The 22,092-nt window shown below is 44.2% G+C and overlaps 2 protein-coding genes and 1 non-coding gene across 13 annotated transcripts in view; 1 reads left to right on the top strand and 2 right to left on the bottom strand.

Moving 5' to 3' along the window:
* BPTF (bromodomain PHD finger transcription factor) overlaps positions 1–10,321 on the top strand; it is a 50,110-nt gene extending 39,789 nt beyond the window's left edge. For 5 of the 10 annotated variants that reach the window (XM_085077317.1, XM_085077315.1, XM_085077316.1 and 2 more), the window contains 6 exons: positions 438–663; positions 1,087–1,427; positions 5,672–5,864; positions 6,792–6,876; positions 7,720–7,906; positions 9,417–10,321. In XM_085077317.1, the coding sequence (XP_084933443.1) occupies positions 438–663; positions 1,087–1,427; positions 5,672–5,864; positions 6,792–6,876; positions 7,720–7,906; positions 9,417–9,453 (1,069 nt within the window). In that variant the 3' untranslated portion in view covers positions 9,454–10,321. Of the gene's footprint in view, positions 1–437; positions 664–1,086; positions 1,428–4,607; positions 4,782–5,671; positions 5,865–6,791; positions 6,877–7,719; positions 7,907–8,657; positions 9,320–9,416 lie in introns of those variants that run through there. The other 5 variants (XM_085077314.1, XM_085077310.1, XM_085077318.1 and 2 more) reach the window with 2 other exon arrangements.
* Positions 10,322–13,237: 2,916 nt separating this feature from the next.
* On the bottom strand, positions 13,238–20,873 carry C18H17orf58 (chromosome 18 C17orf58 homolog). 2 transcript variants are annotated; one of them, XM_085077321.1, is made up of 5 exons: positions 20,480–20,873; positions 16,688–17,305; positions 16,504–16,584; positions 14,870–15,061; positions 13,238–14,324 (listed from the first exon to the last, which is right to left on the bottom strand). In XM_085077321.1, exons 2-5 carry the CDS (start codon positions 17,157–17,159, stop codon positions 14,137–14,139), a joined length of 933 nt encoding a protein of 310 aa, XP_084933447.1. In that variant the 5' UTR covers positions 17,160–17,305; positions 20,480–20,873; the 3' UTR covers positions 13,238–14,136. The 2 variants fall into 2 exon arrangements, with proteins under 2 accessions (XP_084933447.1, XP_084933446.1); XM_085077320.1 differs by lacking the exon at positions 20,480–20,873 and adding an exon at positions 19,097–19,265.
* Positions 20,845–20,917, bottom strand: TRNAR-CCG (transfer RNA arginine (anticodon CCG)). Its single transcript has one exon. It is a non-coding gene; the product is annotated as a tRNA-Arg (tRNA).
* Between the last annotated feature and the right edge of the window lie 1,175 nt (positions 20,918–22,092).

Raw genomic sequence — 22,092 nt, 5'->3', positions numbered from 1 at the left:
TGGTGGTCACTGAAGAATAGAAATGTCTGTCTTAGAAGAAGTTACAGGCTTCCAACTCGATTTCATCCTACATCAGAATAAAAATTGAGCTTTTTCAAACAGATCTTGGGAACTGAATTGGATGAAAATGTCTCTCATCTTACTAAAGCCAAAGCTTTGTTGAGAGTCGTATGGGGGAGGGGAAGAACAATTAGTACTCAGATCATTTAAGTGAAATTGGGACTGGCCCTCTTGAGCCTAACAAGGGACTTGATCTCTCCCAGCAGTGTTCTAGTAAATAAGCAGGAGTGGAAGCACTGTGTGTTGCTAAATTTACCTTGTACATCTTAGGAAATACAATAATGACCCTGCAGCAACTGGAGAATTGATTCTGCATTCTCAACTGGGAATAAACAGGCAGCTCAGCACAATGTCCTTTTCCTTTATTCCTTCCCCAGAATGATTGTGTGCAACCAAGTGATGAAATATATTCTGGATAAGATAGACAAAGAAGAAAAACAGGCAGCTAAGAAACGGAAGCGAGAAGAGAGCGTGGAGCAGAAGCGGAGCAAACAGAATGCCACCAAGCTCTCAGCTCTGCTTTTCAAGCATAAAGAGCAGCTGAAAGCTGAAATACTGAAAAAAAGAGCACTTCTGGACAAAGATCTACAGATTGAAGTGCAGGTAAGGACAGAGTCTCAAAGACTAATTTGATATTAAGCTGGGGAGACCATTTCTGTGTTAATCTTTGTCTGTTTGCTCAGTGAGATTTTAAGGAAATTTACAGGAAGAAGCTGTGGTTGTGGATCTCTGCAAAGCTCCTGTATGTCCTTTGGGGGCCTCTTGGTTTTCTTCTGGACTGAAATTACGTTCTTTCATGGAACACCTTCTGATAAGTTACAGCTAGGGGGCCATAGTAGCCCAAGAGTGTCATCCCTTAACATAACATGAACTGTAGTTTTAAGAACATGAAAGGAAAGGATATTTAAATTGGTTTAATTGTTTTCTTTTGGTTAAGCATGGGGATTTTTGCCTAGATTGTAACCCTGTATTGCAGTAATCATATGAAGTGCCTCCCTCTCTATTTATTCATTCAATGCACTTCAGGAGGAGCTAAAGAAAGACTTGACTAAAATTAAAAAAGAGAAAGAAAGGGCCCAGGCAGCAGCTGCAGCAGCAGCCGCCGCAGCCGCCGCAGCCGCCGCTGCCCCACCACCACCAGTGCCACCAGTGCCACCAGCACCGCCACAGCCGCCGGCAGCCAGCATCACCTCCTCCTCCACCACTGTCCCCGTGCCAGTCTCCTCCCAGAAGAGGAAACGAGAGGAGGAGAAGGATTCCTCAGCTTCAAAGTCCAAGAAAAAGAAAATGATTTCTACTACCTCAAAGGAAACAAAGAAGGACACAAAGCTTTACTGCATCTGTAAAACGCCTTACGACGAGTCCAAGTGAGTAGCGATGCCACAGCCCCTCCTGCATGTCCTTAGCCTTAGGTTTAGTGGCAGCTCTTAGTCCAGGTAGTGCTAGAAGTGGAGATAGTGGCAGGTTATTGCAGTGATCACTGAGGTGTAGAGAATAAAGTCTCTGTTTTCCACTAGCAGTTGCAAATATTAACACACTCGATTGATACTGTTCTGTGCGTGGTTTATATTTTACTCGTTTGCATGTCTCCATTGTGTGACCTTCCTGTCTCACATGCACATACTCCTTTCTTTTTTTTCCCTCCGCCCTCTTACTCTTTCTTTTGCCGTTTTGCCTCTGCCTCAGAAGCAAGTGACAATTTGGTTTGAGCAATTTCTTGTGAATAAATAGCTGATGTTCTTCAGAAATAGCTTCAGTACCATCTTCAATAAATGACTTCTTTTGGGAAGGCAGTACGCAGTAAAGGGGGCTCCGAGTCACCAGACTGCAGTTCACTTTGGACAATGTTTCAGGAAGAAATAATTTCCATGTGTTACTATTTGCATTCCAGGATTGATAAAAATGAGTATTTAAGCATTTGACAAAGTGAAAACTGCAGTTCTCTGTAGTTTGATTCTGACTGTGAATGAGGAAAAGTATTTATGCTATGCGCAGAGCTTGTGAAGAAATGGTGGAAGTGGTGGAGTGGAAGATCCAGTGGATTCCAGGGATAGTGTTACACATTCCTGCTTAAGCTAGAGGTGACTAACAGCAGTAGTTAGTAACGGTTAACATCTGAGAGCTGTGTAGAGATGTATGTACAATAAATTTGACTTCAGACCAATTCCAAGTAAGTGACAATAGACAAAAGTATGAACTGGTGATGCTTTAAAGGCTGGTAACAAAGAAACCATAAATCTGGAGTGGTGCTTGCACTCCATGGGTCATGGTTCTTCATTCCAAAGTTAGGGCCAGGATTAGGGAACCTTGAAGTTCCTTCTAGCCTTTTTTTGGTTTTAATCTCTTTTTTTTTTTTTTTTTTTTTTTTTAACAAAGTTGAGGTCTTTGAGGGGTTTTTTTGCCTTGGTTTTGAGTAGCTTTGACCATTGCACCATTCCTTCAATGTGGGAGGTGGGGCTGCTTCATGGACTGCCAGTGCTGCAGGAAGAGCAGAATGATGCCATGGCTCTTGTGTCGCTGTCACCTCTGATGGGTGTCCCCAGCCTCACTTAACTTTGGGTCAGGTTTTCTGTCATCCAGTGCACTTAGGAGGGACCCTGTTCTCTGGTGATGTTACTGCATCTGGAGGTAGTGAGTGAGCAAAGGGATTTGATTGTCAGACTAACTCTGTGTTGACTCTAGTGGTCAGAGTGAATTTCAGTAGCTTGAATTGAGATCTGTGCTTCAGCACACTGAATAAAGCATGAAAATGAAATGTTAATAACTCAGTAGTATCCCTAGCAATATGATTGAGCTCTGCTGCTTTGCTTTTTGTGCATTTGAAATTTGATGTTCTTACAGATGATGACTGCACTGTCGAAGTACATAATCCTTTTGCTATTTGGAAAGGAATTAGTCACATTGTAAAACAATTTTCTGAGAATTTTTTTTTTTATACATATGTAGGTGTTGGATCATCTTCTTTCTGCTTGTGTCTCTTTTCTACTTCAGAAAAGACACGTGTGCTACTTCAAAAGCCAATTTGTGGTATTTTATGAATACCCTGTGTTTTTTTTTTATTTAGTGAATCCTTATAAGTTGTTTGATGTTGTGTATTTATTGCAAATCTCTTACGTTTAGTTCGCATTCGTGATACTCCAGCGTTATAGGGATTTGCCGATACTGTTTTTAAGGATGGTCAGTATGGATATCTTGCTAAGATTCCTACTTAGATCCCAGCTCATTTGTTAGAGCATAATGTGGTACCTGCTGCACATTCCAGTGCAAGGTTTAGCATCTACACCTGGATGCCAAAGGGCTTGCACATGACCAGGAGCAGACACAGCCCTGGGGGGAAAGGGGCACTGGCTGAGTTGCTGGTAGTTGTCAGAATCTGTGTCTACCCATTCTTTATGGAAATTGGGTTGTGTGATATTTATTTTAGCATTTGCCTGACTGACAAAGAAGAGAAAAGGCAGGATCTGAGTGTCCAGGATGTGTGCAGAGGCCAAGGAAGTCAGAGATGCTTCTTGTGGAACATGGGGTAGCTGCTGCCCTGTTGGTGCTGTGGTGTTGCCAGGGTGTTGCCTGCAGGCTGGCAGGGTGGCAGGAATTCCTGCAGCAGCACCTGGCAGGGGGTTGTGGGCTCCAAAATGCAGCAGGATGGAGGTTCTGAGTCCACTTGCTTTTGCTTAGGCAGAGAGAATGGAGGTGAGTGTCGCCCATGTGGTTGTCGCTGGTCATAGGTGTGTTCTGAGAGATCCATACACGACTTAAAAACATCCTGGCATAATATTTTACAGTTTTGTCACATCATTCTGTGCAAGGTCCCATTCCCATGATTCTGTCCCTGGTTCCCTTCACTTTGTGTCATACCATACCTGGTTCTATCACACGGCTGTGTCTGAGAGGAGACATTATTCACTCAAAATTCCACTTTGTCACAGTTTTAAGTAGTTTATTATCAGTTTTTCAGTGCACCCCCTCAAAAAAAAAACAAAACACCAAGATTTAAAATTGACAACCATGCCCTGACCCCATTTTCTTTTGTATCATGTTACACCAAGATGTACCTACACACTGCTGGTTGCATGTCCTTGTAGTGTACTCGTAACTCCTAGTTGGTGTTTGCGCTTTGCTTTTGTTTTTTAAATTAACTGAGACCTACATTTTCAAACCTTAAGGGAATGTTTCAGTGGCTTTTGAGCTGCAGTTTTGAAAATGTAAACCTTTTTCTTTGGCCTTGTCTTTTTGTGCCTTTGACAGTTTTTCACACCCACGTTGAAGACAGTAGATTTTTAGCCCATAGTTTTGTCAAAGTCTGGTTACATATTAATATGTACATATTAATACACGTGCATTTTGATGAACTGTCAATTTAAAATTGACCCAAGTGACCTTACTGCCAGTCTAGCTGCAGCATGAGATGTTAGTTTGTCAGGACAGGGAGCAGGGAAACAGACAGAAAGTAGCCAAAGCAGCAAGAGCATCAGAGAGAAATGCAGGGAAAAGTGCCATGCCATTTGAAATGACAATTACATTGTCATTTTCATTGTGAACACTTTTAGGTTCTATATTGGCTGTGATCTTTGTACTAACTGGTATCATGGAGAATGTGTTGGAATCACAGAAAAGGAGGCTAAGAAAATGGATGTGTACATCTGTAATGAGTGTAAACGGGCACAAGAGGGCAGCAGTGAGGAGTTGTACTGTATCTGCAGAACACCTTATGATGAGTCGCAGTGAGTTCGGATAAGAACCTCTTATTCCATGTCTAGGTAGCAAAACTGCTCTGACTGTGCTTTCCTGTTCCTTGCAAAGAGTAAAAAAGACTTATCCTGCATATATTGTATTCGTTCGTAATACAAATTGCTTTTCGGTAATTGTCTCCCCCTCCCGAATGTTTCTTTTCAGTAAATGTTTAGGAAAAGTGGAGCTCCTTAGGGTGGTCAAAATGTGTTGTGGTTTTGTTTTTTTTTTTTTTTAACAACAAACTACCAAAATGCCATGTACTTTAAATTGGGATTTATTTTCTTTTTCTATTTTATTTTCTTTAACAGGGGATGGTTAGAAAGACTAAAAGACAAATGCTGTATTTAGTGGATTTTTTTGTGCTTTAATCTGATCTGGCTGGAGAGCATAATTTTAGTATGGGGTTATATGGCTGGCATGTGATTATATATACGTGAATTATATATATTTTTCACTGTAAGGTTTTGTGTCATAGAATATTCCCTCTGTATTCAATTACAAGACTGAAGCTTCCATGTGAAAAGTGCTTGTATGGAGTGAAACAAGCCCTAGTTGTAGTACCATTTGTGCAAAATGCATCTTGAATTGGTTTGGATACTTGCTGGGTGAGACTTTTGGCTTTACACTGTTCCTTTCATCTCTAAAGCAGAGGAATGGTATTTTGAAGTCTCTTGAAAGTGTAATATTTAGGAACATGTTTTAAAATGGTTTGTAAATACAAAAGTAGTTGGAGTAGAATTTGTCACTGAAATCTGACATTACCTGAGGTGTTTAATCAGGCCAAGGGTCTGCTTGTGTGCAGGGGATGGCAGGTTTATGTGAGTAAATGTAACGTGGGCATGGGAGGTGAAGGCACTGACACTTGGTTTGGCTGTTACAGATTTTACATTGGCTGTGACAGATGTCAGAATTGGTACCACGGGCGCTGCGTGGGCATCCTGCAGAGCGAGGCAGACCTCATTGATGAGTACGTGTGTCCCCAGTGCCAGTCCACAGAGGATGCCATGACTGTGCTCAGTCCTCTCACTGACAAAGACTATGAAGGGTTGAGGAGAGTCCTGCGCTCCTTGCAGGTGAGCACAAGGGTTGCAGCAGCAGGGAGAGGAACACACCCAGGAGGTCTGGGAGGAGGCCTGGATTTCTCTTTAGCAGCTCTGAGATTGGAGGGAATAGCAAAGCTGTGCCACTGTGTCAGCTGCAGACTTGCTTGGCATTATGGTGCTGAGGAATATTTGCAACAATTACTAAATCACTGCTCCTGTGTTGGTGAGACTAAACAATCCCTTCAGTGAAAGGCTTTTAAAGGAAGCAGATTTAGAATCCCAAAAGGCAGAGTGGGAGCCCAGCTGCACAGAGTATGGAGGGTGCAGTGTTCTGTTCTCAGATGAGTTTTCTGTGGGTTGTGATCTGTGTGATCTTCTGTACTTTAACTGCTGAAATCTGGTAACTCAGTGTTCTCACAGGGGGTCATTACCAGCATGTAAATGATGGCATCCTGATAATAAGAACTATGTCACTGTCTAAAACAGTATATTTCTGGTTTATCTGTCACTCCCAAATAGGCTTTTTCTCCTACAACTATAAAGAATTTTTAAGAATTCTGGTAAAATTCTTAAAATTGTGGTAACAGAAATCCTGTGAGTAATATTTTGCATTGTCCTATATTTTGCATACATTTATAAAAACATATTAATTTCAGAGTACTTGAAAGCACTCTCAGTAAATTCATTCCATACTTTTCCATGCAGCCTGTTCAGCACAGTATCCTGTTATGTCTGAGTCTCACAGTTTCCTGTTTTCAAGCTCAGCTAGTGGGTCACTGACATTTAAAACTTTACCCAGTCATCAGATGAGAATGGTTCCTTTTTCATGTAATGCTGCACTTCTTCCTAAAATTCAGCTCCAGACCCCAACAGATAAAAGGGTGAAAAAATTTACCTATTAGTAATGCCTGATTTAACTTAATTTTATGTTTTAATTCTCTCCTGTTTCCCTGCCAGGCTCACAAGATGGCATGGCCGTTCCTAGAACCAGTAGATCCCAACGATGCACCAGATTATTATGGTGTCATCAAAGAACCAATGGGTAAGTGTTGGTGAGAACAGCCTGAGGGAGTGGCTTTGGAATAGCAAATTAATTTCCTGCTGACCAGTTCCAGCCATATTTTGCTAAATACACAGGCTAGGCAGGTGAAAGACTGTGATTTCTCACTGAAATATTTAGAAAATCATGAGGCTGACTCCTTCTAGGCTGACTCCTTCACCCTAAATACTGCAAGTCTTACAGATGAAATGTGGAAATCAGTGCAGCAACTGGATAGAAGTCATGTTTTTAAATTTCATTATTAAAGAGGACAGTTTTTTTCTGTTATTGTGCATGAGCTTCTACAAGGTTTGGGATATGTACTCTAGAGGCTGAGGAGGAGGTGGTGCTATGGAGTGTGAGATTGATGGAGCTTAAAATTATGTCCATCTGACTTGATAGTGAAGATGCATGACCCTGCACTTGAAATCCTTCATCTGTGCCATGTGTGATGTGCAGTATGCCCATGAGAATTGATACATCATTCAAAGAAAGTCAGGAATTCAAAAAATAATCAGGAGGTGATGGCTGTTATATGTAGACTTGGGACCTGAATCCTGATTGCCTTCAGAATCCTCATTTCTTCAGAAAAAGCAGACTCCTTTTGCTCCTTGCAGAAGTTTTCCCTGGTCATTCTGATACTTGCATTTTATTGAGTTTAGCTGCACACAACATATTTATGCCTAAGTGTCTCTTCTGAGGGAGACCTGCTGGTGTCACCATCCATGACCAGCATTCCTGGAAAAGCACCTAACCTGGATAATGCTGTGTCTCCCACAGTCTTGACAACATAGAGTTCTGCTCAGGGTGAAAATCTCATTTGAATAACCTTTGGTTTCTTTCAAGACCTTGCCACCATGGAAGAAAGAATCCTGAAACGCTACTACAAGAAGGTCACGGAGTTTGTGGCAGACATGACCAAAATTTTTGATAACTGCCGTTACTACAATCCAAGTGACTCCCCTTTTTACCAGTGTGCAGAAGTTCTCGAGTCTTTCTTTGTACAGAAACTAAAAGGATTTAAGGCAAGCAGGTAAGCTGGAGTGTTCCTAACCACAGATGTTGTGTTGTCCTCTGAAATCTCCTTTCTAAGCTTATCTTGCATTCATGCAGGGATTTGCTGCTCCATGCACTTTCCTGGATTTTTTTTTTTCTAAATTAAGGCTTAAATATGATTTTGTGGAGGTTACTTTGGAATGTTTGTTCAAAAGGAGTTGTTAAAAATTCGGGTGGTATCATAAATTTGCAACATTTGAATGATACTTCAACTCATTGCTGCAGAAAATTTAATTTCTGGTCAGGACAAATACTGTGTCTGAGTTCTGCTGATTTTCTACTTGCAGCAAATACTTCTGGTGCTAAGAGACAATCCTGCTGTGAAGCTGATAGTCCAGTGAAAGAAATTAAAATACTTTAGTGTTACTCCTCTCATCTTTTTATAACTTACCACCTGTGAAACAGAGGCAATAAGAAAGGTTTAAAACAGGGTACAGAAAATGAAACATAATTTAAAACTTACCTTTTAAAATTAAACTTTCTTTTTAATTTTTTTTTTCTGAAGAAGGGCTGATGCGGAGTGTTTCCTTATATAGAAATTCCTGAAAAAGAAAATGCATTTTTCTTTTCAGTTAAGTAGTGTAATAATGATTTTTATCAGGTAGTTCTCAACCCATGTTTCTGTCACTGCCATTAGCCCTCACTGTGCTTGCACTCTGTTCTCATTGCTGCATCTGATTTGTTATTGTTTTTCATTTATACCATCCATCTTCTTTCTTTTCTTGCAGATTGTGATATCTTTAGTCTGAACTTTTTAACTGGAATCAGAACTGGATGTTGGGGTCACTTTCTTTTATTGTACAATTCAAAGACATTAAACTGCCCTAAAAATCCAGATCATTTGTCTAAAAAGTAAATGTTTTTGTTGCCAGCAGCCACACTGGTGAACATAACTGTATTAACAAAAAAAAATGTTCCGTTCCTCAAATACTGTATTGAGAAAAATGAAAAATTCATCATGGAATCCTTGTATTTTATTGTTTTAGTTTAAGTCACTAATAAAACTGTGAATGTCAAAGAGGAATTTTGCTGAACTCTGCTTAGCAAAAATGTGATTTTAACATGCCTGTTTAGTTTTTTTCTATTAAGTTAATCCAAAGACTTCTTGAATAAATTTAAGCAAAGTAGACCTTATTATAATATTCACAACTAAAAATGTCTTTTTGCTTTCCTTTTGATGGACTACTATTATGTAAATATGTGAGTAAAACTGATTTCAGACATTTTGGAATATTCCAGTGACACACTGCATTTTACAAATACTGCAATATTTGTATTCTGGAGGAGAAAATGGGCTTAAAATCCAGAGAAAGAATTATTTTAAGCATTCTTTTTTTTTTTTTTTTTATTCTGAAGGGGAAAGAAATAAATGGAAGCAGCATGGTGGTAATTCCCTCATTGTGATTTATTTTTGGCAACACCTTGCAGCTACTGTGTTCTCCAAACTGAAGGGTGCTTAATTCTTCACTTTCTTCTGTATTCTGCAGGTCCCATAACAACAAACTGCAGTCTACAGCTTCTTAGAGTTCAGCGTGTTAACCAAACACACGAGCAAGGATCTGGTTGTCTGACAATTTTTAATTAAGGAGCCAGATGTTTTTAGTCAGGTTATCCTGACAAGACTTGATGTAAACTGCGTTTTTATTGGTCACAACAGTCAAATTATATTCTTGGCTTATTTTGTCCAAAGGACAAAGAGATAAAAATCAGCAGCACCACTTTCTTGTCAAGATCAAATTGTTGTACTATTGTGGCAGAAGCAGGAAAACTTTGTTTTGTTGATGGAGAGAGAGAAAGAGAGCAAGAAAAAAGATACAGTAAATGGGGTCACGTTTAACTCCATGGAAATGCCACGTCTGTTCTTCAGTGAAGAAGCTGGTTTAAAGTCCACACAGAAAACTTTGACTGTATTTATTTATTGTTGCAAAAAAGACGCTTTTTTATTGCTGCCCTCATTTGTCAGCTAATTATTTTTTCTTATAAAATCCAGCCCCGGTTCCATGTAATCCATTCTGTATCTTAACATGATTCCTGTAGGTAAAAGTACAAGAAGACCTCTAGATGTCTTTTCTTTCTATGAAAGGAGCTGCTATGTACACATGTGCACACACAGGACTGGGAATCAACAAGGAGTTTATCATTCATGGTAGATAAAAACAAGCTTGCATAAAAGTTGGGCTGAGTGGTCATGGACTACAGACTCTGTTGCCTTGAATATAACAAACAGTACAATTTGTCATTTACTCTGCACCAGACTGAACCGAGTAAAATCTATTTGAAGGTATCTTGTTTGTAAACATTTGTCAGATTCTAATTTTTTTTCTTTTGTATTAAAATTCAAAATATGGATGTATATGAAACAAAATAAATGGAGATCATTGTTCTCCCCACAGCCGTAGGTGTGTTTGAGTGTGTGCTGACAGTGTGTGTGACACTGGGGCATCTGCAGGAGTGTAGGGATTAGGGGTGGGAATGGCCAGCAGTGCATTGCTGTTCTCCTGAGAGCATTGCTGCTCTGAGAACATCCCTGCAGGGCTGCTGAATGCCTAGCAGCTGTGCCAGGCTGGAGGTGCTCTGTGAGGTGTCTCTGTCCCCACAGTCCCCTGGTCTCTGCCAGGTGCTCTGGCAATGTTGAGTGCCACCTGCAATTGGATCCCTGCGAGGCTCCTGGGCTGCCCTGAGGGATGAACTGGAGCCCAAGAAGATGAAAATTGCAGATGAGGAGGCTTTTCTTTGGCTGTGTGACTGACTTGCTCTGGTACTGTCTGTAGTTCCCAGCCCTGGTTTCTCTGCAGCTCCTCACCCACCTGACCAGCTTTTGCACTAATTCACAGTCAGCTTCTGTTCCACAGTGGTCTGGGATTTACCTGATTTATGGATAAGCTCCTTTTGGGTTTAACCTCACACCTTGCTATGCAAGAACCTCCTCTGTTATTTTCTTAACAAGATGTTGCTACTGACCACCCTTTCTTACATTTCCAGCTCAGGTGTTCAGGTTCTTCTGGGGGGATTTTATCTACTAAAAACCCGTGTGTTTTTGTACATACAACTGTTGTCATTTAACCTATCTGTGAAAATTACTAATTGTTCAGTGTGAAAACAATAATTCGTTTATGCTTCTGAAGGTCAAAGAACAGTAGTTGCATTTAGGTTATGTTGTCCTTTGACGTTTTAAAAAAATGCTGCATATTGTAAGCATTGTGTTTTAATGCGACAAGGAAAAATCTCACCTTTAACAGCACTGGGACATATCCTGCATCTCATCCCAGCTTCTCAGCATTTCTGTACTATTTATTCATACCTAAATCCATATGACATGATTTAAATCTTTCCTACTTGTAGGCAATAGATTGCTGTTTTTAACAAATTGTGGCAAACTGAAGAGTACTTTTTTTGTACCTTATAGGACACATCATCCTAGACAAATAAAGTAATGTGTTTGACATGGATTTGGTGGTGTTTCTAATGAAACATTTGATAATGTTATTGGATATAGGTCTTGGCTTTGCCAGATCATATGTAACTGTGAATCAGGTTGATTAGGGAAATAATCTATACGTGCAATTTAATGCTGCTGATTAGTTATCCAACCCAAACCATTCTGTGGTTCCATGAGAGCCTCTGTCAGCGTGTTCTGTTGCCCTTGGGCAGGTTGAGGTACTTCTCTGGATTTATTAGTGGTGATGTTTTATAGTAAAATGGTGTTACTGAAAATAAATCACTTGTGATTAATCCCCACCTACCCTAAAGCATCAAGTTCCTCAGGTTTGTGATATCTGATCAGTCCTCACCCTCTTTGTATTTTATAAATTATTGCAACAGTTTTGAAATGGTCATATGTTATAAGAGGTATTGATAATGTGAGCTGTGCCAGTTTGATTTTCCTTTTCTGTCTCCTTGAATTTGAAGCAGTTATCCTCAATCTCAATTTAGTTCATGCAGAAGTTGATGGAGGTTTTAAAGTACAGTAAGAAGTTGGCCTTACCAAAAGCCTCGAGTAAACCCCTGGACAGATGGGATGACAACAGTTATTCCTGTACAACCAGATTTCTGTGTGGTGGCTGCAGAATTTTCATACTTACCCTGCTGGAAAGAAATTTTTTCACTGTGAGATGCCAAAATTGCCGTGGCAGCTGTTGAACGTGAGTGCCATCCTGTTCTCAGTGGGGTTATTGCTGGGAGGGTTTTGGAATAGCAAGTGTAAGACTAGAAATCTACTCTGTAGGAATTGTTCAGGACATGTGTTTAGTATGGGGTAAGCCTGGTGACAGCAGTGCTGCTCCTGCTCCTGCCCTTCTCCCTGGGCTCTGACAGACAGGACATTGCTTATTGCTCAGCTCTTGCGGGAACATTTTAAGGAGGGACCTCCCGAGAAGGAAGGGAAAGGTAAGGACTTGGTAACACAGAAAGAGAACATGAGATAAATTGTGTTTCAGGTTCCCAGAGCATCTGTATGTGCGTGTTTTGTGTCAGTTATTGGCACTGAACTCAGGCTTGGGGTGTCCTTAGCACTGCTGTGCTGTGCTTGTCTCTTCCCAGAGACAATCACAGGGAGATCCATGCTGGGTTTGTGGCCACACTTCCTGGCTTGGATCAGGATAATGGCAATGGGCCTTGGCTGCTGCTCTGAGCTGGGGGATGCAGGAGGAGTTGCTGCTTAGTCCCTGGACTTCCCCTGAAAATAGAAACACAGAAACTCGAGATGCACATGTAACCCTTCCTCCTTCCTCCTCCTGTCCCTCCCAGTCACTCCAGAGCTTTGATTTGTTGCCAGAACAGTCCTTCTGCTAAATCAAAACCCCCTCAGATTCTCTCAGGGAAATTCCATCAATCCATGCTGTGCTCCATGCAAAGTCTTACTTAGCAAAAGTGAGAGAGTGTATTTTTTAGGTACTCATGCTGTGAGTAAATTTCTGTCCTCCAGTAAGAGCCTTTTGGGTCCCAAATACAGGATATTTGCTGTTGGTATTTGGCTCCATATCAAGAAATACTTGATGCAGCTTTGCCCTTCCCATCCCCATCGTGGCTTTTCAGTGGCACAAAATCAAGCTGCAGTGGTGTGGGACAAGTACAGTGTGTCAGAACTACCTTTGTTTCAAAACAGAAAATGCTTCTGTAGAAGCCACTGCTTCCCATGGTGGGTTACATCACATTGCTGTATATGTGGGGTTTTCAGCTGTACTGCATTATTTACATTTCTTAATATAAATATCTATCAAATCCACAGCCAACTTGTCAAACAAGGAGATGCCTTTGTGTAATATCATTGCATAAGCTTTTTCGGTCTTCCAGAACCCAGGAGACAGTGAAAGCAGAACCTCATGAACAATTTATTAGTTTCTTTTGCAGACTTATAATCTGTGAATGCTGACTGGGAACAGCAGACATCTCAATTCCACCACATTAAAGGTACTAAAAAAATTATCTTTCTGATTTAAAAACTAACTTTACCAATATGCAAGTACCAGCTTGGCAGTATTTCTCCTGGGAAATGGCATTCAGCACAGCTCTGGGATGAAGTGTCTGTGTACCCAGGCACACCCAGCCCTCATTCTGCATTCCCTGCGCCATCACTTGTAAACCCAACTGGCTACTTGTGCAGTTCTTGATTTGCTTTCAGTCAGTGTGTTCATGTACTCAAATTATTACACTTATTCTGTATGCTTTGTGTGAACATCCAGCTCTGCTTGAAGAATGCTGTAATTTTCAGAAGTACTGTGGGCGTGGTTGAGGAGGCAAAAATAATACAAATGGTGCTTAGTGGTGTTGGTTTCTCTGAAATCAAATGCATGTGGTACTTTGGGCAGAACTGTGAAAGCACAGTGAACATCCTGTGTAGACAAAGCTGTGGTATCATCTAATGTGTTCAAGGTGAAAAGTCCAAAGTGCAGTTGTTGTGTACTGAGCACAAAGCTGCCAGAATTTTGCATTACAGTTACTGCAGATTATTTGGGGCACACTGCAGCAGGGAGGCTACAATAACCTATGACTCTGAAAGCAGCTGGAGCAAATTCATGGCCAGTTTACATTCCCTAGACTGACTTCTGTGCTAAACCTCAGCAGGGTTTAGCTCAAGGCACCCAGTGTTTGCTGAAGCACAAAAGCAGGTTTGGATCACCACTGCAGACAGGAGCACTGCCCACAGCCAGGTGTGCTCGGAGGGGAGGATCCTGCTGCTCCCACGTCTCACACGGAGCCCCCGCAGCCTCAGGGACACCTGGAGCTCGCTGCCCTCACCCTGAGGTCTCTTTTCCTGTTGAATCTCCTGACGTAGCTGCTGCTGCTGCCGAGCCAGCCGTCCCCTGGCCGCAGGCGCCCGCGCAGGGCTGGCAGCAGCTCGCTGGGCAGCTGCCGGCGCCTGTGGTAGATGTGTCCCATCACGATGTACCTGCTGCCTGCAAGGACCAAACACAAAACAACGGGGCTGCTGAGCCACGGGGAATTTGGGGTCACTCCGAGGGCACCGGGGTTGGGAACAGACGGGAAGTTGTGCCTGTGGAAACATCCTGAACGTGGGGCTTGTACAGCAGCACCCTGAGCTCTGCTGGCACCTGAGGGTGGTGCTGGTAGGGAAAAGACAATTTACTGTTGGGGAGATGCTGGTATTTGATAAACTTGCACTTAGAAGGAAAACTGAACTACTTACAAAGACACCAGCTTAAGCTCCTGCTTGTATTTTTTAGGAGCCCTGAAAACTTGCCATCACTTTGGGACTGGATAAAGTTAAGAAAGGGCTACGCTGGTACCTGACTTCTTCATGCAGTTGATTCTCTTGTGAAAGTTTTGAGAAACTTGGCTGGAAAAAAGGCCTCTATTTTGAGTAATTACATTTCTTCCAAATTTTCCCCAACAAGCCAGGATAAGCCTATTAAAGTAGGGCAGACTGAGATTGCAGTACATGCAGAGGAATAGCAGAATGGATTTAGCTGGAATGATTTACCAAGTTTAAAGTCTGGACATGGTTTACTGCAGTTTAAAGTATCCACAACGAGGATGTGAACTCGGAAGAAGGCAGCATCAGGAGTGACATACAGGCGACTCATCTTGTACAATCCATCCCTGTCTACCAAGAGGATGATCCAGTGGACTCCATTCCCCAGGCTTTCCAGGTTATAAACAATTCCATTCACTGCTGTTTTAAGGGAGAGGGAAAAAAAAGAAAGGATCAGATTTTGTATCATGGTGGCAATTCAGGGTATGTGTGAACGCTGTCATTTAAAATGCTCCAAAGGAAGTATCAGCAGTAATCCTTTGGCTCAGGAGTGGGCAGTAGGAATTGTTTCAAATATTCACATTTGATGAGGTCATTGCCTGAAGCTTTGTTGCTTTGCAAACCTCATGCTTTACAGGTCTGAGATGTTTCTTCATGAAGAAAGTACCATTTTCTATCATAAAAAGTGGATATATTTACCTAACGAAGTAAAATGTGCAAATTAAAAGTTCCCAACATAGTACAAACCGAGCTGGTAATGAAACACTTTGGCTTTTGAAATAAAAGGCATTTGTCATACCAAGAGACAAGAGCACCAAGTAAGTTGTGTTGGGAGCTCAATCACTTCATGCTGTTCTCCCAGTTTCTGGCTCTGGCAAGTGCAGGGATGGGAAAACAGCACAGTGTTAGTGGGGCTGCTGCACCTGGTGTTACACCTGCCTCAGGGGGAGAACTCTGATTCAGTCATTTATCCTTTCATCTGCACTGAAGTGTAAAGAAATTATCTGTTGCCCAAATTTTTTCCTACCTGTCTTTTCAATTTAGCAGCAGAACAAGGCTGCTGCTGGTTAGGGGCTGAAACACACAGAGGTCAAGTCCCTGTGAAGCCCACAGTGGACAGGAATGCATGAGAGTGGTAAAAACCAAAGCAGGACAGCATTTGTAGAAAGCACTTCCTGACTTCTCCATTTAGAGAAAACAGATGTCTCCTAACGTGTTTATGTTCTACAAATGGAAACATCTGTTACCACTGAGCTTGTATTTTCCTTATCTCTTAAAATACTGTGAGAAAAAGTTGGTATCTGTTTCACAACTCCATAAGCACAAGGCAGGGTTTCAGTCAGAAAACACTTGTCCTTAAACAGTCTGTATAAAAATACCAGGCTGTTTCCTGCCATCTTTAGTTACATCAGCATGGACACAAGGACTGGTTTATCTCCTACACTGAATCCTAAGGACCTTCCAGAGAGGATCACAGTCTTACTTCTGTTTGATTCACCATTTTAATTTCAAACTTCAACCCCCAAAATCAAACTTGTTCTAAATAGTAAGAGATAAATAACCCAGCAGCAATGTTTAATCTGAGAGTATCTAAAACAATTGTTTTTTCCAGTTCCATTGACCAGTCCCAAGGACACTGCTCCTCTAGAGGAAACAGAAGAAGAGTCGTACTAGCCCAGGGTTGGAAAGGGTAATGTAAGTACCTTTATGAAGAGCTGTGATGGGTCCTTTTTGAGGAGTTGGTAATTACCTAACATATTTAATGTATCTTCATCCCAGTATTTTAAAAGCAGAAGTGCAATGTCAGTGACAGAGGAGCAGAAGGTGCTCTGTCCCTGTAGGTTCAGAGGGACACCACCTACCAAACTCACTGGCACAGAAAGCCTCCTCTTCATCCTGCTCCTTCCTGCACTGGCTCAGACACATCTTCTCCTTGTCACCATCTGTGGCAGGAACACAGAGCGAGGACAGCAATGGCCCTTTGGGAATATTCCATCCCATTGGGCCCTCCAGCCTTTGGCAAGTTCAGGGCAGTCTGTGCCTTACCTTTCCCCAGCACACCCAGGTGCTGCAGGCTGGGCGCCCAGCGGTTGGTGAGCCAGGAGGGTTTGGGGATCCTGGGGAAGGGGTTGGGCTGTTTGGAGGGCTTTGCCTTCTGTGCTCGGTTGAAGTGGTGCAGCATGTTAGCATCATTGGACTGCACTGTTCCAGGGTCTGGAAAAGGATGAGTTTCCAGCAGGGGCTGGGCAGGTGAGGTGTGGAGGGCATTTGCCCACACACTGTTGGCAGCCTCAGCCAGCCGCCGGTCTGTGTGCTTCCTGTTGGCCTGGCTGGGCTCCAGTGGGGCAGGAGAAACCCCCTGGGCTGGGCTCTGCAGGGCCAGGAGCTCTCTGTGCTGCTGGAGGTGCTTCCTCAGCCCCGTGCTGTTCTCCAGGGAAGGCTCAGCGCCTTTCTTCTTGTCCCACGCGAGGGAGGAGATTCCTGGGGGCTTTGGCCGCTGCAGCTGGGCAGGAGGCATTCCCAGCAGCTGGAGTTCCCTTGAACTGCCACTGGCACTGCCTGTGCCCCGGGCTGGCACCTTCACCTGGCCATGAGCAGCAGCTGCTGAACTAAAAGCATCTTTGCTGAGAGCCTGGCTGGGTTTCTCAGCATAGGGCAGGGATCCTACACATGGAAAAGGAGAGAGAAAATCAGCATTTGAAGTCTATTATTCCATGTGCTGCAGAATGGGAAGATTTGAGGCTCTAGTCCAAAAGTGAGGCCTTCAGCAATAAGACAAAAAAACTGATAAATAGCTCAGCAGATGAACCACAGTAGAGCTCCTCATTGCTCTGTACTCAGACGTGGAAGGCCTAGCACAGGGAATGCAGCTGTGTGAGCAAAACAGGAGATTTGCATTTTTACTTTATTATTGTTGCAAATTAAAAACAAACCCTTTTCTCAAACTCTTGAATCTCCAGGGAGTATCTGAGGAAACAAGGTTCACATTGCCGTTTGGGATGCTTGTTTAAAAGACCATGACAGCAGAACTATTTGGTTTTCCCATCCATGGGATGCCTATAGACTCTTCAGCGGCTTTGGATGCTACTGGAAAGATCTTTACCCACAGTTTTGGATCTCTGACTTGTGCACTGTGGAGTGTATAGTAGCAGTAATTAGGCTAGTGCTGCTGAGTAATAATTATTTCAAGGCTTTTCTTAATTTGAGAGGACAAGGGTTGAGAAAGAGAGGAAGTGTCTGGGAACCCAGTGAAAAAATAACTTAATGGCACTGTTCACACAAGCTGGGCAGTCACCTACACTTTCATTCATACCTTCACCTTGATCCCTTGCACCTCACAAAGCAAAATGACCCCTGTTTAGCATGGAAAGCCAGAAATTTCCCCTGGCAGCCTATTTTCCTTTTCCTTTAGCCCTTCCCTACACGCCTGGGGCGAGCCAGCAGAGTTTTCACACAGCTCACCCACACACAGCCTCTGTCTGGTGTTCACAGCCGTGGTTATTCTGTGTAGGAGGCTGATCCCAGCTCCTTGTGTGAAAAGAGAGATTCGACAAACACAGATGAACAACGTGCTGGTTTATCTCCTATAACTGACTCAACTGCTGACCTTGCTTCTTCTCCCTCTGTGCTCTCACCAGCTGCTGTCATGGGAAAGATTCCCTGATATTTGGGCTGGCCACACGTAAAGTCAAAAGAATGTCCATGGAGAGTGGGGTGGAAGAAGTCCAAGCTGCAGAAGGCAGCAGGCAGGGGGGGTTTAGAGATGGTTCAGTATGAAGCTGTGCCCTCTGAACAGGTGTCTCAGACTTGGGTGTGTAAATATACCCTTCCACCACTTTATCATGCCTTCTCAGTCACGGATTGTATCAAGAAATAATTCATTTTTCTCTACTCAATCTGTTCAGGAGCTTGAGGGTCCTCCTCCTGTCCTAACATATTCCTGTCTAGTTGTTGCAACCTAAGAAATACAACTGCAACTTAACTAATTCCCAGTGGAACAGATGTAAATGCTATTTCTGTTCTGTCAGTGAGACACTAAAACCTGAATAGATCCACTCAGGACAGCTTGCTGCAGGCACACAGGGCACACTGAGCATGCTGAGGTCAGTCAGACACCTGAAGTTACAGGTGAAGGGGACTAAAAGAGAAAGACAAATTATAAAAATCCCAGATGCAGAACAAGTCCAGCTTCACCTGCCCCAGTGGGTGGCAGGACAGCAGCAGCTCCCCTTCTGCCAGCTGCTCTTAATTCTTCCCAATGCTGACAAATTAAATATTGCAATTTACATTCCCATCCCAAAAAACACGTTGAAATATTTCTTTCTGGAGCCCTTACTTGCTGAAAAAGCTACAGCCTGGGGGGCTTCTTGGGCAAGGATTTGTAGGAATGCCTTTATGCTCCCCTGATTGCCAAGGCAGACATGCAGCAGCCCCACTCAGGGGTATCAGACTTACCAGAAGATGATCTAATGGCAAAGCAGAGCAGCCAGAACACTTGGGTTGTCATTTTGAAGTAAAGTTTTTCCAGACTCAAAATGAAGTGGAGTCTTTTATGCCCTTCCCTCGATTCATGCTAATGAGAGGCAGCCTGAGGGGAAACGGGAATCACTCAGGGCCAACCCACTGGAGCAAAACCAAGCTGCTGCCTGCAGCAGCCCTGCCTGGGAGCGATGTGCTCCTTCCCGTGGGACACAACCCGCTGCCTGCAGCACCTGTGTCCAGCCAGGGACACTCGCTGGTGCCTTTGGCAGCAGATTTTCCGTTTGGGGAGAGTCTTGCTCTCCTATGGCACAAGTCTGGATTTCCTGGCTATGGAGAACTGCATTGTGAAGGGGAATCAGGAGATGCTGGAACACCCCAAACCTCTGGGATGCAAGGTCTGAAAAGGACGTGCATGACAGTGGAACATATCTGGGGATTTCTGGCCACCTCCAGTGATACAGCTGGAAATCTCTTTGAGTTTAAGGAACAAGTTTCAGTGATCCCTTTCAGACTGAAAAATGCAGTAGTGACTGTCCAGTCTGAGGAAAAGCTCTGCTGATCCCATACAGCTTTATTTTTAAATCTCTCTTTGCCAACATGAAGAACTCTGCAAATTTTCACACACCAAGCCAACCCTGATTTGGATTACTGAATTAAGAAGGCTTATTTCTAAGTGACCTTGTTGCTGCACAAGATTTCCATTGTGACAGTTTAACTCACCAGCTGCTGCCCGGTGCTGTGGAAGCTGCTAATGACTTTAAGGGACAATGAACAACTCAAGAACTCCATAAAGGCACTGAAAGGCTCCTGAAACACACCCTTGACAGAAACTCTAACCCTCTGCAATGCCTCTGGCATGGGATTCGGTGTTGCTTAGTTTAAGCAGTTTGTTTTGCCCTGCCTTAATTTAGCATTTCAATGGGATTCCCAAAAGCTCAGGGCTTTGTCTCCAGCAGCACTGGGTGAAGATACAGAAAATTACACAGAACAGTGTGGAAAATAAATGACATTTCACCACATGTATTACTCAAGGAGTTACATTTCTACTGCAGCACTCATTAATCCTTGTTTTCCTCTGTTATTTTAAACATTTTAATTCCAGAAGTATCCCAAGATAGCTATGATGGGAATAGGAATGTAAACTGAGGATGAGGGAGAGGAGAGCTCCTGCATTCCTTCTGCGACCAGCAGTACCTGCAGCAAGCAAGAGAAGCTGGAGTGAGACAGTGAGAGTGGTTGCACTGGGGAGGGAGGATGGATGGAGGGAAGGATGGATGATGGATGGATGATGGATGGATGTAATTCAACCCTCATTCATGTACGGCTGTGTCTGCAACGTTTCCCCAGACTCTTTACCTGGACAGGATCTCCATTAAGAGCACAGGAGCGGTATTTGGAGTATTCCCACCATTCCAGCAGCCCCAGAACGCTCGAGCAGAGGGGATGGAAAGCTTTCCCCGCGGGGCTGTGGCCACGCCCGAGCCCGGGTGTTCCCCCGGCTGTGGCTCTCCCGGAGAGACCGAGAGGGGAGCGAGACCACCGCAGGACCCCCGCCACAAGCACGGAGGAGGCGGCGGCTGCAGGCGGGACGCGGAGCCGGAGCAGCGACTGGGCTGGTGGCGGGGATGGGGCTCGGTGGCCGCGTGTAAAAGAATCGGGAGGTGACAGACGCGAAAGCCCCGCGGAGCCACCCGCAGCAGCGCCACAAAATGCGTGCGGCACGACCCAGATGGGACTCGAACCCACAATCCCCAGCTCCGGAGGCTGATGCCTTATCCATTAGGCCACTGGGTCACCCAGCGAGCGCTGCGCGCGCCGCCTAGTAAGAGCCCCGCCCGGCCGGCGCTGGCCCCGCCCCCGCGGGCTGCCGTGTTCTCCGCCCCGCGGAGGCCAGGCCCGCCCCTCCCTCCTCGCACGCCATTGGCCGCGCTCCCCCAGGCCCCGCCCCGCAGCGCGTGCCCGCGCCCCGCCCCGCCCTCAGCCCGCTGCGTCCCTCAGCGCAGCTCAGCGCCGCCCCGCTGTCCCGGGAGCTCTGGTCACCGCTGGCCCCTGTCCTGCGCCTTTAAACTTTCCCTCGAGTGCCCGGCCGTGGCTCCTGTGCTGCGGCCGGTAACTCTATCCAGTCCCGGCGGCCCCACACTCGGCCTTCTCCCCTCAAGGGACCTCCTCTCCTCAGGGCTCTGTAAGCCCTCAGGCCCTTTTACCCGCCTCACACATACCCTCCGCTGCCCCATAACCTCAGCGCCAGCTCGGCCGCTGCCCTGCCCCAGCTGACCAGTCTTTCTTCCACCTCTCTGTCTGTGCTGCCTTGGTAACAGAGCCTTCAGAGCTGTCACCTGCCCCAGAGCGCACACAGCCCCTCAGGGCTCCCGGGCACTGCCAGCCCTCTCCTTGCCCTCAACGCCCATCCCTGCGCCCATTTCACTGCTCCAGACCATGCGCTGCCAGCAATTAATGACCCAATGGAATTTCTTCATGGCAGCCTTCTGATCCTTCAGGAGAGCAGGTGTTTTACCTCAATTTCTGCTTTTGAACTGCCTTTTTTTCCTGTCAAAGTAGTCGTGTTAAATACCTCAATTTGTTAGCAATATGCTTTCTCTTCTCTTGACTTCCCTGCTCTTACTTGGGTTTTGTGTTTTGTTTTTTTTACAGAGCTCAGGCCTGTAAGGCCCAAAACAAGGTGTATGAGATGTCACTGGTAATTCTCCCTCCTCAGCAAACACCCTCCACACCTTTGTGCACCTACAGATCAGTGTAAGTGGTTTAACGTGATGGCTTAGCACACAGACTTATTAATGTGCATCCCTGATACTTCTTTGAGTTGTACTTGATAGGTGTCTTGAAATGTCAGAGTTGCTGTCAGAGTCATGTTTTCCCTATGGTTTTTATGGTTTGAATTATATCCCTGATGGCTGTAGATCTGCTTTCAACTGCAATCTCACATCGCCTTTTCTTTTCTGTGCACCACG

Source organism: Lichenostomus cassidix, chromosome 18 (assembly GCF_008360975.1).
Source record: "Lichenostomus cassidix isolate B80296 chromosome 18, HeHo_3.0, whole genome shotgun sequence".
NCBI classification, from domain to species: Eukaryota; Metazoa; Chordata; class Aves; order Passeriformes; family Meliphagidae; genus Lichenostomus; species Lichenostomus cassidix.
This window is presented reverse-complemented; position numbering and strand designations above follow the sequence as displayed.

Excerpts from the sequence above, each read along its gene's own strand:
- C18H17orf58 (XM_085077320.1), bottom strand. The coding sequence starts at position 19,148 with ATGACAACCCAAGTGTTCTGGCTGCTCTGCTTTGCCATTAGATCATCT. Across the intron at positions 17,306-19,096 it reads TGCCATTAGATCATCTTCTG|GATCCCTGCCCTATGCTGAG; the intron begins GTAAGTCTGATA and ends TTCCATGTGTAG. Across the intron at positions 15,062-16,503 it reads TTTCTGTGCCAGTGAGTTTG|CAGTGAATGGAATTGTTTAT; the intron begins GTAGGTGGTGTC and ends CCCTTAAAACAG.